General features: G+C 38.5%; 1 protein-coding gene across 1 annotated transcript; it reads left to right on the forward strand.

Annotated features, from left to right (window-relative positions):
• The first annotated feature begins 7,632 nt into the window (after window positions 1-7,632).
• Window positions 7,633-11,287, forward strand: LOC307141935 (uncharacterized protein). Its single transcript, XM_079842424.1, has 3 exons — window positions 7,633-7,718; window positions 7,950-8,069; window positions 10,147-11,287. Exons 2-3 carry the CDS (start codon window positions 8,012-8,014, stop codon window positions 11,043-11,045), a joined length of 957 nt encoding a protein of 318 aa, XP_079698550.1. The 5' UTR covers window positions 7,633-7,718; window positions 7,950-8,011; the 3' UTR covers window positions 11,046-11,287.
• The last annotated feature ends 5,544 nt before the right edge of the window (window positions 11,288-16,831 follow it).

Raw genomic sequence — 16,831 nt, forward strand, 5'->3', positions numbered from 1 at the left:
GAATAATTATGTTCATGTGATTTTTTTCGTTTTTTATTTTTAATAAATTTGCAAAGATTTCTGAAGGTCCTGGTTAGAAGGGGCCAACACGACAACGTCATCCGCAAAGAGCAGAGACGAAACCGTGTGGTCCCCAAACCTGACACCCTCCGGCCCTTGGCTGCGCCTAGAAATTCTGTCCATAAAAACTATGAACAGAACCGGCGACAAAGGGCAGCCCTGCCGGAGTCCAACATGCACCGGGAACAAGTCTGACTTACTGCCGGCAATGCGGACCAAACTCCTGCTTCGGTCATACAGGGACCGGACAGCCCTCAGCAAAGGACCCCGGACCCCATATTCCCCCAGCACCCTCCACAGGACGCCGCGAGGGACACAGTCGAATGCCTTCTCCAAATCCACAAAACAAATGTGGACTGGTTGGGCAAACTCCCATGAACCCTCCAGCACCCTGTAGAGGGTATAGAGCTGGTCCAGTGTTCCACGACCAGAACGAAAACCACACTGTTCCTCCTGAATCCGAGGTTCAACTCGGTTCAGCATGCACTGGGACGGTTTGCAGCCGTGAAGCGGCTGGGATGGGGATCAGCACCTCCAAATCCGAGGCCATGGTCCTCAGTCGGAAAAGGGTGGCTTGCCCACTTCAGGTTGGTGGAGAGTTCCTGCCTCAAGTGAAGGAGTTCAAGTATCTAGGGGTCTTGTTCACGAGTGAGGGGAGGATGGAACGGGAGATTGACAGACGGATCGGTGCAGCTTCTGCAGTAATGCGGTCGATGTACCGGTCTGTCGTGGTGAAGAAAGAGCTAAGCCGTAAGGCGAAGCTCTCGATTTACCGGTCAATCTACGTTCCTACTCTCACCTATGGTCATGAGCTTTGGGTCATGACCGAAAGGACAAGATCCCGGATACAGGCGGCCGAAATGAGCTTTCTCCGCAGGGTGGCTGGGCGCTCCCTTAGAGATAGGGTGAGAAGCTCAGTCACTCGGGAGGAACTCGGAGTAGAGCCGCTGCTCCTCCACATCGAGAGGGGACAGCTGAGGTGGCTCGGGCATCTGTTCCGGATGCCTCCTGAACGCCTTCCCGGGAAGGTGTTTCGGGCATGTCCAACCGGGAGGAGGCCCCGGGGAAGACCTAGGACACGCTGGAGGGACTATGTCTTCCGGCTGGCCTTGGAACGCCTCGGTGTCCCCCCGGAAGAGCTAGAGGAAGTGTCTAGGGAGAGGGAAGTCTGGGCATCTCTGCTTAGACTGCTGCCCCCGCGACCCGGCCCCGGATAAGCGGAAGAAGATGGATGGATGGATGGATGCAAAGATTTCAAACAAACTTCTTTCATGTTGTCATTGTGTGGTATTGTTTGTAGAATTGAGGGGAAAAAATTATGAATTTAATCTATTTTGGAATAAGGCTGTAACATAACAAAATGTTGAAGACGTGAAGCACTGTGAATACTTTCCAGATGCACTGTATGTAACTTAATTCACGAGAGACGTGCTGAAGTTCTCACAGCGCAACACAAAGGTAAGTGCATTTTGGAAGTGGTGTGTGCATTTGTAAAATGCCTACTAATTTCATTGCTTTTTCCGATTTCTTATATTGGACACTTTTTGCACTTTAATTGCCGTATTCTTACTGTTGACATTAAAAATAATGCACGTGTTTTTCTGAGGGTCAAGTCCCCGTTTAATTTCTTGATTGCAGTTTTGAGAGTTTCCAACTGGAATTTTTAGTCATATTTGCTAATTCCATTTAATGTATTCACTGTTTTGATCTGTTTTCCTGGGAAGTTTATTTTTTAAGGAGATAAAATAGTACTTATCAACCTTAATTGGTATGGCAATACAATTCTATCACATTATTTTGGCAGTTAAAGTTTTTGGTGGTTTTTCTTGAAGTTGGCGGGTTTTGGTGAGCTTTTGGGCTGGAAATCGTCGACCCAATCTGGCAACACTACTCATGAATTAAATGTAAAACAACGATGATAATCTCTGTTATCTTGGTTGATATAAAGAACACAGTTTCTTTCCCCAAACATGTTTGATTCTGAATAATTAAGTATTGATTTAGAAATAACATGTTATAGGTGACAGCTGTTTCACCGTAATAGATAAATAGAGTTTGCAATTATATTTCCCTTCTGGACTCCTTCAACTGTTACTGATGTTGTTGGTTTTGTTGTAAATCTTGACTTCATTTTAAAATGATATGCTAAGTATTATTAATAATACAAAAAAACTTGTGTGTTATTAAGAGACATGAAGATTTACCTTAAAAACTCCAGAAGTTTTGTCCGAGCACCACACAAGTTGTCAGATTTAGATTTCTCCCAATAAAAATAAAACCACAGTCTGATAAACACAGGGAATTAAGTCATTATTATATCTGAGAGTGCTAAATGTTACACTCTCAGATATAAGAAAAAAAAAACTAAGTAGTGTTGGTGATTTTAATATTCACATAGATAATACAAACCATGCTTTAGGGACTGCGTTCACATATTTACTAACTTCTTTGGGGTCGAGCAAAATGTCACTAGACCCAACCAAGACAGCACTTCCTGTTATAAAAAGGCTCTAAAAGCAGCCAGGGCTGAGCATGTCCGTGTATACTTGTTAATGTTGTTTTTTGCCATTGAGATGACTTGGAAAAAGTGTCCCAATCACCCTGAATTCCCCTCAATACAAGATTTACTTGATTTTAGTGCTGCATTCGACACAATAGAATAGATCATAAAATACTCTTAGATCGACTACAAAATTACACTGGTATTCAGGGACAGGCGTTAAAGTTTAGCTCGTACCTATCAGACCGTTAACATCTTGTCTATTTAAAAAGGGAAAAATATGAGATAATGTCAGTGAATTATGGAGTGCCGCAAGGATCTGTGTTAGGCCCTCTGTTATTCTCAATATATATCCTGACACTTGGTAATATTATAAGAAAACATGGAATTCGTTTCCACTGTTATGTCGATGATACTCAATTATATATTTCACCACAAGCAGATAAAATCTCTAAATTATCCAATTATCGTGTGTTAAATATTAATTTGCCAATATTGGTTTGCCTACCGTACTTTTCTAAAAAAAGTAATGCAATGAGTTACTTTTTAAAAGAGCAACTCAATATTGTAATCAGGAGCGCCGGTAAGGGGGGGGGGGTTAGGACGATTAAAGGGCCCACACACTTTTGGGGCCCCCAGAGATCGGTTTTATTAGTAGGTGTGGTAATGTAATAAAAAAGTTAAAATGTATAATCTACCAAAGAGTCTACTGTAGGCTACTATACTTGTTGTAGCCATTAAGAAAATGTATTTAGTTTCATATTTATGTTTAAATATTATGTAATTCTTTTATTTCATCTATGTTGATTATGAAAAGGGAACAGCATGAGTAAGAAAGGACACATAATAAGATGTGCAATATGTCGGAAGACATGGAGTGGGTCAGAAATGATTTATTATGGCAAATCAGCATCGTCAGCCGACACTGACACAGAAAACTCAAATTAAAAACAATATTAAAATGTTTCCTTGCTATTTTTGACACATTCATAATCATTATTTTGCCGGTTCTTTGTGGCAAGCTTTATGAGTGTGCAATAGGGTAATATATTACGCAAGCATTCATTTGGATATGGTTTAGAATTCTCTCAGTATATATAATTATGTAATTAAATTAATAAAAGTGCTTAGTGGACGAATAGCTTAAATGAACAACTACTAGTAGAGTATAGAAAAAACTTTAGTCGGGGACAGCCCTACTTATTTCACATATTTTCGAACCAGCATATCACAAAGGGCATTCTGGGCTGAGCGAGCAGCGCTGAGCGGAAAGAGCGAGCTTGTGTAATAGGTCAGTCTTAGATTTTGGATAGCTATCTTGGTTTGTATGTTTGATGTGGAATAGGTGCGGTAGGGGGCCCAACCTCATATTCTTTCATAAGGCCCAAAATTGCTAGTGGCGCCCCTGATTGTAATGCAATACTTGTCTAAGTAACTTTTGAAAAAAGGTTTTGCTTCATTCTATTTAATGACTGATGAGGAACATTAAGAGGAAAACTTTGATCATTTGGTGCTCTCTGAATTTTTTATTTTTTTTTGTTTCTAATTTTTAGACCCAATGGAAATGAATGAATGTAAAAGGCATCATTTTCAAAAGAAGATAGAAAATGGAGATGGAAAGACAGTCGTTTCCCAGACTAAAAAGAATTTCACCCAAAAACAAGCGAGAAAAAATATTCACATGCACTCAGTGTGGAAAGAGTTTTATATGCCAAAGCACTCTCAATGATCATCTGCGCCGTCACTCCGGAGTGAGATCATTCAGCTGTGATCAGTGTGATAAAACAGTTGTTGTGGAATCAGAGTTGAGCACGTCTTATAGTTCATGCTGCTGTGAAGCCTCACTGTTGTTCTTTTTGTGGAAAGAGTTTTTCACTGCTGCAGTATTTAAAAGTGCATGAGCGTATTCATACTGGTGTGAGACCTTTTATGTGCTTTGACTGTGAGAAGACCTTCAGTACATCCAGCAACTTAAAATAACACCAGAGAATTCACACTGGAGAGAAACCGTACAAGTTCTCACGCAGTGGGAAGAGTTTCTCTCAGTTAGAAACATTGAAAGATCATGAGAGAATTCATACTGGAGAGAAACCGTACAAGTGCTCACACTGTGGAAAGAGTTTCTCTCAGGCAGGAAACCTGAAAACACATGAGAGAGTTCATACTGGAGAGAAGCCGCACCAGTGCTCTTCATGTGGGAAGAGTCTCACTCAATCATCTAGTCCATCGGTTCCCAACAGGGGGGTCCCGGCCCACAAGGGGGCCTCAGCGAGCACTGTGGGGGGTTGCGTCATATTTTGAAATGTGTTGAGCAGTGAGCATCGATCAAAGGAGAACGATCATATTAAATTCGCCAATTTTATCCATGAAAAATAAAAAAAATGGACAAATTTGTAATTCGTCCACCACAAAAACGACCGAGTCCCACTGATTCGCCTACAGCTGCTGAAAGTAATGAACCAGGCATACTGAACCCAGGTGAGGAAGATCGCACCAATTCTGGTCGCAGTACAAGCAATACTGGACATACAAAATGCAGGAAATACCTAGATAGTTACCTGAACTATGGTTTTATTTCATTTTCTCGGAGCAAAGAGTCCCTGCCCCAGCCACAGTGCATTATCTGCGCCAAAGTCCTTGCTAACGAATGCATGAGCAGGGTATGGTACGAGCAGGGTATGATGCACACTGACGTGAGGTGGCTGTCCAGAGGGCGGGTGCTGACGCGTCTGTTCAGCCTGAGGGAGGAGCTGCGTGACTTTCTTGCGGACAAGAGACCGGACCTTGCAGAGTTTTTGGACAATGACAAATGGCTCGCTCAACTCTGCTACCTTTCAGACATATTCAGTGAAAAGAACAAGTTTAACAGAGCAATGCAAGGTGCAAACATAAACACTGTGGTGCAGCATGAACGAGTAGAAGCTTTCAAAAGAAAACTACACATGTGGAAAACCCGTGTCTCCTCCGGAATCAGTGACATGTTCGAGCACATCCATGCATTTATTGCAGACAGACACTTGAATTTTAAAATCATTCAACGTCAAATAACAGTGCATCTATCAAAGGTCCTGGAGAAATTTGATAATTATTTCCCAGCTCTAACTGAGGAGCAGGCAGCTGATTTTCTGTGGATCAGAAACCCCTTCACTGAGAACATTGAAGCAAAGCTTCCGGCTACTCTGCCATCAAAACTTCTGGAAGAGCTTATAGAAATATCCTCTGATGCCAGCCTGAGAGCCCGTTTCAGTGAGGTCCCATTGGAATCATTCTGGTCTGAAATTGCAAAAGAACACCCAGTCTGTCACACAGCTGCAATGAAGGTGCTGATTCCCTTCAGAACCACCTACCTTTGTGAAGCTGGGTTTTCGACCATGACAGCCCTTAAAACCAGACTGACCGAGGATGATATGCGTCTTGCATTGTCAAAGATCCCTCCACGCATTGACCAAATTATTACTCACAGCCAGCAGCAATCCTCACACTGATTGATAAAGCCTCACATGCAAGTATTGATGTCCCAGACAGCAATAATTTTGTAATAGCCTATATTCATTCTTTTTTTCCTAGTGTGAATACTTTTTGTTATTTTTGTTATTGCATTTCAAATAGTGCCAATTTATAGGCTACTCAAGGCTTACGTTTTTAAATTACAAATGGCCTACTGATGTTTTTGTTATTTTATTTTCAATATTATAGGCTATTATTTGTGCATAAACATATTTGGTTATAGTAATAAACACACCGTTTGCTTGAAAACAATTTTTGTCATCCTTGCTGCAAGCTTACAAGAGCGATAATATCATTAAATGTGAAGGGGGGCCCTAAAATATTTTCTTGGGAAAAAGGGGGTCTCAGACAAAAAAAGGTTGGGAACCACTGATCTAGTCTACAGAAACAGAAATGGCTGTGCAACTAATCCTATAAGTACTAATCCTTTAAGTTATAGTGTATCTTTAACTGATTTAATTCACTTTTATTGGGAGAAATCTAAATCAGACAACTTGCTCAATGCAAAGTTCTGGAGTTTTTAAGGTACGTCTTAATATGTCTTAATATCTCACATTTTTTAAATTAATAATTGTACAATCTAACTTTAAAATTAAGTCAAAATGTCTGTTAAAATCAACAACATTAGTAATCGCTCCACGGGCGCCGCAGTAAAAATTGTGTTCAAGGCTACTCACTGCTGGTATGGGACACCATCCTCGACTACAAGTCACGTTTCACTTTAAAACGGCACCAGATGTTTTTCTATGTAAAGAGGAGATTCCTCTCTTAATATGGACTCTGCAAACTCATCACTGAGAGAAGAAGAAATTGCTCAGGAAAAGTGAATGTGTTCTGTGTCCGTGGCAATTCAACAGCAGTACTTGTTTTACAGAAGCTAGCTAGTTAGAGTTTAGAATTATTCCTACACTGTGGTTATACGTATACCTTGTGTTTTGAAAAACAATTAAAAAATATAATAAAATGTAACTTTTCATGTTTTAAGCCAACTTAGTATCGTCTCAATCTTTTGAATAACTTGCATGAGCTTCTCTATTTGTAGTTATGGCAATATTTTGGCACCACCACAGATGTTCCTCTAGATGTCGCCATTTGCTTTAAATTTCAACCGCGTGATCTTGTTGAATCCATCATGATTCATAAACGCACACTATGAAACATTTTGTTCAAAATTTACAAATATTTATAGAAAGAGATTTATATATTTATATATAAATAAGAATAATAAATTCTTAAATAAGAAATGTATATGAATCAATCTTACAAACCATGTTTTTGTCTTATCCTGAAGCACTACGGTATGCCAATAAATGTTTATATTCAGACTATTTTAGGCTGAGCAGGAGTCAGGAATCTTTATCCCGAATCAAACATATTTAGGGAGATAAACAATATTTAGGGAGATAAACAGTGTTTGTATAATCTCAAATAAGATAACATATCTTATCTCGGTTGTTTTGTATAATCTATGAAAGTTCTAAGATGGTTTAATAGTGACTGGTTTCAGCCAGTGGAGGCGCTCGAGCAACCGAAGCAACGACACACATCCGAGTCTAGAAAAAGAAGAAGAGAAGTGAGCGAGGGAAGGAACATAAACGTGAGAAGTGGAACACAGCCGTTCATTCTGCTCTAAATCTGATGTTTTCACACTGTGAGTACATTAATTTTTCATTTATTAGGGGAAATCTAAACGACTAAAAGTCGGTTCATTTAATGAATCACTCAGAAATTAAGTGAATGGATAATTGAGAGCGATTGTAAGTGTGACGATCATCTGCTAAATGAGCAACAGCGGCCACAATTCACACATTCAGTCAGTGAAGCCGCTCCCACAGCCGTTCATGAGAGTTTAAATGCTGGGAATATTCCCATCTTTCCACAGGAGAAGAAGAAGCAAGCAGGAGGAATTACTCCAGGAGAAACTACTGACATACTATTGTAAAGATGGAGTTTAAGGAAGAACCCTGCAGAATAAAAGATGAAGAGACAGAGGAACAAATAGGTTGGTGTTTTCCTTCATTCTCTTTAATGACTGATGAGGAACATTAATATGAAAACTGACATATAACAATACATCTAAAACTATACTAGTATTAATCTAGATTTGTGTGAAATTGAGATTTTTTTAACAATATTGGTAACACTTTACATTAATGTTGTATTAATTAACATGAACTAACCATGAACAACACCTCTGTTCAGCATTAGTTCATCTTTGTTAACGTTAAAAAAAAAAAATCCAGTAAAAATCCAGCTGTTCATGTTAGTAATGTTAGCAAGATTTTAATAATGCATTAGTATGTAGCAACAATGACCCAATTCAATCAGATGTTGGGCCGAATACATCACCGGATGAGGCTTCTACACACCAACTCGTGACTCTCCTAATCAAATCAGACATAGACAATGGGGTGTGTGTGTAAGAGATATCGAAGTTAATGAACAACCACGATGTCCGCCAGATTGTCTGAGTCTAAAGAATGGAGCATCGAATTGTACCGCTTGAAGGCATCCACATGACACACACACACACATATCAGCGCTGAAAGAAGACAATTCTTGCACAACACGTGTTACTTAAAACATGGGACTTAAAGAACTGTCTTAATAATGTTCAAATATATATAATCCGTTGATTTCATGTCTTTATACAATGTATTAGAATAACTAGGATGTTTACTGTTGTAAATCAAAACCTGTATGCCAGTAACTGTGATAATCTTGTATATCTGGACGCGCAAATCACAGAATGACCGTTCTTAGTATCTCTGTTATTGCGAAATTATGACTAGGCCAAATTTGGTTCAAAAATCAGATTTTGATGCATAATTTTAGAAATACTAGCTTTCTAAAGAAATAGAGGCTTTAGAATCCACCCTATTGATTAACTCAGAGGAGGGGGTTCAGAGAACAATGAAACACGCGCGCTCTCTCTCTCCACGGATGTGATTGGATCTCTCCATAAGTCGGGCTCGGCCACTCCATCTATAAGAGCAGAAGTTTATCATTAACGCCATTCCGAGAAGACCACCCTGGCCTTTGACCTTCCCTTGAGAGAGGGATTCCTTTGGCACCAAGCCAAGAGAGAGAGAGACCTGCAACTTCTGGAGCGACTTTCCTGAACTTCACAGAAATTCTCCGGACTCACCTCCGTAGCGAACTTCCACGACGATTCGAACTCAGACACGTACACGAGAGAGCCTAATGCAAGTATTATATTTCACCTTTAACTGCTTGTACGAGGTTGTCTTAATTAATCCTGATTCATGAAATCATAAATGTCTGAAGAGTTTTGGTGAAGTGATTGAACTCTGAACTCTCTCTCTCTCTCTCTCTCTCTCTCTCTCTCTCTCTCTCTCTCTCTCTCTCTCTCTCTCTCTCTCTCTCTCTCTCTCTCTCTCTCTCTCTCTCTCTCTCTCTCTCTCTCTCTCCATCCATCATTCTTTTCCCTTTGATTGTTCCTTGTTTGTACCATATTGTTTTGTTTCTCCTATATATATGCATATTTACCCCCGTGTGATTCGTAGCTTTGTATTCTGTAGTTGTTTTATTAAAACCCAATAATTGCATTAAAGTGAATCCTTATTGTTTTGCTCACAAATCTCGAAGTCACTGAAGCGTAAGATCTAAGCTACCCATTTAAGCTTGATTTTCATGTAGTACTACTTCAGTAGTACAGATGGTACAAACATAAGAGATGTTATTTGTCCTGAGCAAACAGATCAATATTTCTTAAGGTTTGTAAGATGGATAATTGATGAAGAAATCAATTTGGATAAAGGTTACTTTTAAATGATTAAAGGTTCCGTTATACGTTAATTTTTCTGTACAAGCTAATAATATTCATAAACTCATGAATATTCATACCATTTGAATTAATTATTCCCCAGAATTTATTGTTGTTACAAGTAAATATTGAAATCAACATTAACAAAGATAAATAAATGCTTTATTAGTACAGTTTATTTTTAGTTCATGTTAACTTATGAACCTTATTGTAAAGTGTTACCACAATATTTATTTTTGTTTCTCATTTATCCTTCTTTTATTGAATTATGGGAATTTTATGTAAATTTTAGACCCGGTGGAAGTGAATGAAGACAAGCTGAAAAAAACTCATAATTTCAAAAATGAAGATGGAGATGGAGTTGATTCAAAGACTGAAAAGAGTTTCACACAGAAACAAACTGGAAAATCTGGAGTCAAAGGATCGTTCACCTGCTCTCAGTGTGGAAAGGGTTTCGTATATAAAAGAAACCTAAATATGCACATGAGGATTCACACTGGAGAAAAACCGTTCACATGCTCTCAGTGTGGAAAGAGTTTTGCCTATAAAAGTATTCTCAAAGATCATCTGCGCACACACTCTGGAGTGAGATCATTCAGCTGTGATCAGTGTGAGAAAACATTTGTTTCTGAATCAAACTTAAGAGGACACCTTAAGGTTCATACTGGTGTGAAGCCTCACGTTTGTTCTTTTTGTGGAAAGAGTTTTGCATACCTGCGAAATTTACAAGCACATGAGCGTATTCATACTGGTGTGAGACCTTATGTGTGCTTTGAATGTGGGAAGAGCTTCATTAGATCGGACCACTTAAATGAACACCTTAAAGTTCATACTGCTGTGAAACCTCACTGTTGTTCTTTATGTGGAGAGAGTTTTTGCAAAGTGCAAAGTTTACAAAAGCATTACAAGAGTATTCATACTGGTGTGAAACCTTATATGTGCTTTGACTGTGGGAAGACCTGCATGACATCCGACCATTTAAAAACACACCAGAGAATTCACACTGGAGAGAAACCGTACAAGTGCTTACATTGTGGAATGAGTTTCACTCAGGCAGGACACCTGAAAAGGCATGAGAGAGTTCATACTGGAGAGAAGCCGCACCAGTGCTCTTCATGTGGGAAGAGATTCATCCAATCATCTAATCTACAGACTCATGAGAAAAAGGGTTGCCCAAAGTTGTCTACGTGAGCGAAGTTCACATTCACATCCATGATTTACAAAAAATGCACTTAAAAATAATTTGACATCCAGATTGTTTTAATAAGAGTGTTTTAATCTAAGAGGGTAATTTGCTAAAATTAGTAATGAAGTTTGAATCTGGTGACAGTTTGGTCAAACATTGCCTTGTTGTGCAGGGCCCAAATGGCCCGGAAGTGAATTTGAATTCTTCTGGTGAATTCCCGGAAACAAGATCTCTGCTAAATGATTATAATAAAAAAAAAGACTGATAAAATGTTTTCTATTTTTCTTGTAGAAGTGTCTATGATCATAGCATGTTAATAATTGTGTAGCGACTTGGCTACATATAATAATACATTTCAATTAGCAAATACATTTCAATTAGCTCAATAGGGAATTATGGGTATTAATATTTAGTTGTTTATGATTAATCATAACAGGTTATGATCAAATTATAAATCTCTAAAATCACCCAAAAGGGAAATACCTAACCTAGGTTTTTATGGAATATATGGTTAACAACAATTGATTGCAATTAACTACGAATATATATATATATATATATATATATATATATATATATATATATATATATATATATAAAAAATCATTACAGAATAACCTTTAAAGAATTAATTCAAAATTAATCTGATACGTTCATGTTTAACGAACGAACAGTACAATCTCTCATCAACTCACAAAGTTTTATTCTTTCTACCAAATCTTTGCGAAGGTTATTCTTCTGGCCACAAAGAATAAACTTTCAGAACTATTAGGATATTAATTCAAGTATTCAAAGATACTTATGAGAGCTCGTAGCTAGATCTAAACATTAAAGTGACTGTCTTGTGAGCGTCAACAATGACAATCAAACGTGGATACAATGGTTTTAATAATGGATACTACAAATACATAAGACTAACTTAAGAATACATGTATATACAGGATAACGAAAAGAAGAGAAATAGAGAAAGGAAAGAGGGATGGCAATTTCACAAACATAACCACAGCGAGCCAGCAAAGAATAATCACCTTAAACAGGGGTACAAATCTTAAAACCAGACCTGCAAACTCAAAAGTGGTGAAAAAGGTGACATGTTTCCGAATTAAATACTTGTAGGGGGCCAGTAGAATTTTTTTTGTGGTTTTAACATGTAAACGAAGCACTCTTATATTTATATATATATATATATATATATATATATATAATTATATATAATTATAAAGCAAAATACTGTAGCGCTGAGCATTGACACAAATTTCGCAATTTGATTTGATATTGATTAACATGGGGCCTATCAGGTACAGTACATATAAAATATATTTATTCTGAAGCAAAATTCTCAGTGTTATATCAGGTTTTACATACTAAATCTGCATATTTGTAATATTTACCTTAATTCTTACATTTGATCAATAAATTCATTGTTATAATAATGTGACACTGTAGGGCTGTTACCAATCAAATTAAATAATTTACACTGCAAAATTACAACTACAATTAAAATGTTTTGAGATTGATGTTTTAAACGTTTGAATATACAAATAAGAAAACATGCAATGATATTTTAAACATCAAATTAAACCGCCAATAGGTGGCAGCAAGTGACCGTCTTAATGACTGAGTCATTGAGTTGTTCACTCAAGCGATTCATTCAAAACGCTGAATCATTCAACCATTTTCATCTGTGAAATAGAACAAAAAAGTCAGTGTTGTTTGTGTCTAAAATGTAAGTAACTTAGGCTAATATTAACTAGGTTACTTGTTTATTGAACCGTGAAATTCAATGTAACATTTGAAATCGTGATAATATTCAGCACAACAGCTCATCAAATAAACTCACTCCAGTCTATGGGAAACTAGCCCATTTCCAATTATTATTGTGAAGTTAACAAATGCTTTCAACTTGCAGTTATTCGCAGAATTATCAACTTTACGTGATTTGTGCCTCGGCACGGCACACAGTGCGGAGGAATCCAATGTTTTGAGGAGGATGTGCGGGGAAGAGAGTTAGAGGCCTGGGGCCTGTTTCAGAAAGGAGGTTAAGTGAAAACTCTGAGTATGTTAACCCTGAGATGAGGGAAACTCTGGGTTTTCTGTTTCAGATTGGGAGGTATGTCAAACCCGAGAAAGCAGAGTAAGTTAAGCTAGTTTCTAAAGGAGAGGTAACTTACTCTGTGAACCTAACCTGGTCAGGAACCGGTTTTCTTTGGTAAAGCCAGAGTTTCTTTCTGTCTCCTCTCCATTTTTAAAGCGCCAGCGGCATTTAAATACTTCGTTCGTTCATTCACACTGCAAAAATGCTTTTCTTACAGAGTATTTTGTACAATTATTACATTATTTCAAGTACAAATATCTAAAAAATTATAAATTAAATCTAAAGTAAGCACATTTGACTAAAACAAGTAAAATTTTCTGCCAGTGGGATGAAAAATAATACTAATGCATACGAAAACCTGATTATTTTTCTTACCCCACTGGCAGATAATTTGCAAAATAATACATTTATGTCATTTAAAAAAATGACAATGTAGAAAATGCATCTTGATTTAAGAATCTTTAGATATTTTGACTGGAAACAAGACAAAAAATACAAATAAGAAAAGCATTCTTTGCAGTGCGGGTACATTCATTCATTGCGCATATTTTCATCAGGAGGACACCGTCAAAGTGACAAAAATGTCCTTTTATACAGGATCCTGACGTTCACTTGATAAACCTCTAGAAGTAACCTAATAATTAAAATTTCCTTTAGGATTTCCAGTGGTTGGATGCATTGATGACACGTATATTCCCATCATCACACTTTCTGAAAATGGATTAGCCTACTGTATGGAATGGAAGGATGTCAGATGGATGGGTAGTCCAAGATATAGCTGTTAAATGAACACAAATTATTCACAATTTTATGGTCATCTTTATTTCCTACAAAAACTTTTATATTACAATTCTTCCTCCATCTCCTCTTCATCTGTCAGTGGTGCTGGTGTTTGGCTGGCCTGAGACGTCGAATGTTAATTTCATTACCCTAATTAATAAATGTTACCAGATGGATCAGAGAACATTTCATTATGTGAAAAGAGCATTATACTATGTGGGAAAAGCTGTTGCACATTGAAATGGACACTGAATAATATTTATTTAATATGTCAAATGTTTGTAGTCAAGAAACCTACACCCATGAACCTTTTATGCTTAAAGCTTTATCTGATTAAATTGTGTTTTTATACTTCATTTTTGCCACATTCTTTTCTTGCCTTTGGGATACCATGAAAATGAAACTTAATTAAGCTAATTAAGAATTAAACTTACAAACTGACCCGGAAGTATGCAGATGTCTTTTTGTTGGGTGCTGTTGCCATGGTGAATCATAATTTCGGAGCTCCAATGATCGCGGCTTTTCAAAGTCATGTTGCACACGCTTAACTCTGTCACTCACACTTAACTGAGTCAGTCTACTCAGAGTTTATTGAACTAGCTCAATTCGGCTGTTCTGAAACCCAATACTCAGAGTTTCCCATCTCAGGGTAAGTCAACTCAAGAGTTCAAGTTCCTTATTGAAACGGGCCTCTGGAATCTGATTGAAGTCATAACAGTGTTGTTTTGTTCAGTGCTGCTTTACTTCAGCCAGGCCATAAAGAAGACAATGAGACAATTTAATTCAGACTTATAGGAGCCAGGACCTTCATTTATATGCAAAGCTAAGAAAGATAAGAGCATCTCTGTTGTTCCTTGTAATCGATTCATCTCTGATCCTGTCCAGGGAGACTCCAGACGTTACAACTGTTTCGCCCTGGGGTTAAAGTCCTCATGAAATCCAAATTTACCCTATTTACTTTGTTAGCACACATTACAGTTCTAAGGGTAAACAATTAATCCGTGCAAATTAATACAACGAAAAAAAAATGTTTGTCGACTTATATAGTGATAACCGATTTCAAAACACTGCTTCATGAAGCTTCGGAGTGTATCGAATCAGCGAGTCGAATTATGATTCGGATCGCGTGCCAAACTGCTGAAAACATGTGACTTTGGCACTCCGAACCACTGAATCGACTCGCTGATTCGATACGCTCCGAAGCTTCAAAAGGAAAGGTGCATGATCCAAGCTGCCCAAAACATTCTATTTTGCATGAACACTTATCCTGACAGTCTGCTTTAAACTTTAGCTGCATTCATATGGGTCGTCAACGTTTGACGGAGGGTGTGTCTGAAGCTGGTGCTGCCGCCAATCGCTAGGGCATTTGCGTAGGTGATCTGATTGGCTGACGCGACGCAGCAGAACCCACAATACAGTTTGGTAACGCATGACGTCACCCATTCAAAGTAAATGTGAAGCATTGACGCCGACGCCACCGTGTGAATGCAGTGCCATTGTTTTGTCTCAAGATTCACATCAGTAATGTTTTTTTTTTCTTCTGATTTTTCTGAGGCATGTTTATAAGTCACTTAAAATGTCTTAATTAAATTAAGGCCTAATCCTGGCTTAATCTACCCCTGTCTGTGAAACCGGGCCATAATGTATAGCATGAACCGCGTTTCCAACGCGGGAACTTTCCCCAGGAATTAGGGACTTTGGGGTGGTACTCAGTAGGGGTGTGCATTGGCACTGCCCTCACAATTTGATTCGATTACGATTCACCAGGTAACGATTCGATTCTACGATGCATTGCGATGCATCAAAATTCTACTGCACACAAGGCACATTTTTTATCAGTCATGAGGCAATACAAGCAGTCAGATATTGAACAACAGATTGTATTGGCTGCTATGTGTGTATTATCACTCTCCTGTATCTTTGACATAAATGTCATTAAATAAAATAAAATTGAATGGTACAGGGTATTGGATATGGCATTCAATCATCAAACCTGAAAAAGAAAACATAAATCACTGCTATCAGTGCTTTGAATGAGAAATGTTTCTCTTCTCTCTGCTTTAGAACCATTTGAAATTATATAGAGCAATAATAACCAACTAAGCCAACTTTTTCCAGCAGTGAACATAAGTGTTTTTTTTTTTACACACAGTAAAAAGCTCTAAGACAGGGCACTTCATGAACTCCTGTGCAAATATTAATCCGTAATTACAGTCACACTATTGTAACAACAACCACCACCCAGGCACCCAGCAATAAAAATATTCAGTGCAACACACACAGTAACGTTGACACTAGCGACTCGTCAATTCTCGTGCTTGATTTTAGTGTGGCAGGCGCGTTAGCAGGGCGTATTTTTTTCGGCGCCCATGTTAACATATTAGAGCATTCACATCGTACGCAGAGGCGGCGCGGCAGCGCATCGCAGGAGCAGCAGTGCCGCGATCATTTCGGTGCCGAGTCTATTTTTGCCACACTGCACACGCAGATTTAAAGCCACAGTGGATTGTTCTTGATCAAAACTGACCAGATTAACATGGAAAATAACAAATTTCACCATGAAATCATGTAGTGAAGTGCCCCGTGTGTTTCACAATCACAGCATATGCTGCCCATCATAAATCAAAGAAGCACGAGACAGACGGGGCTCGGAGGAGAAGACCGGAAAATGTGACATAATGTACAATATTTGTCTGTATTTACAATATCTGCGCGAGACAAACGCTGCCAGTGTGAATCCACAATGGGGACGCGGGCTCCCGCTCTCCATACCCACCGCTCCTGCCCTGCTAACGCGTGCGGTGTGAAGCCGGCGTCAGAATCCGAAATGTGCCCAGATGTCCGCTTTCCAAGCTTTAGGTGCGTTTTTAATTACCCGTCTATCACGGTCATCTCCCTCCGCCTCAGCCATCTTGA

Source organism: Gobio gobio (genome assembly GCF_949357685.1).
Source record: "Gobio gobio genome assembly, chromosome: 18".
NCBI lineage: Eukaryota > Metazoa > Chordata > Actinopteri > Cypriniformes > Gobionidae > Gobio > Gobio gobio.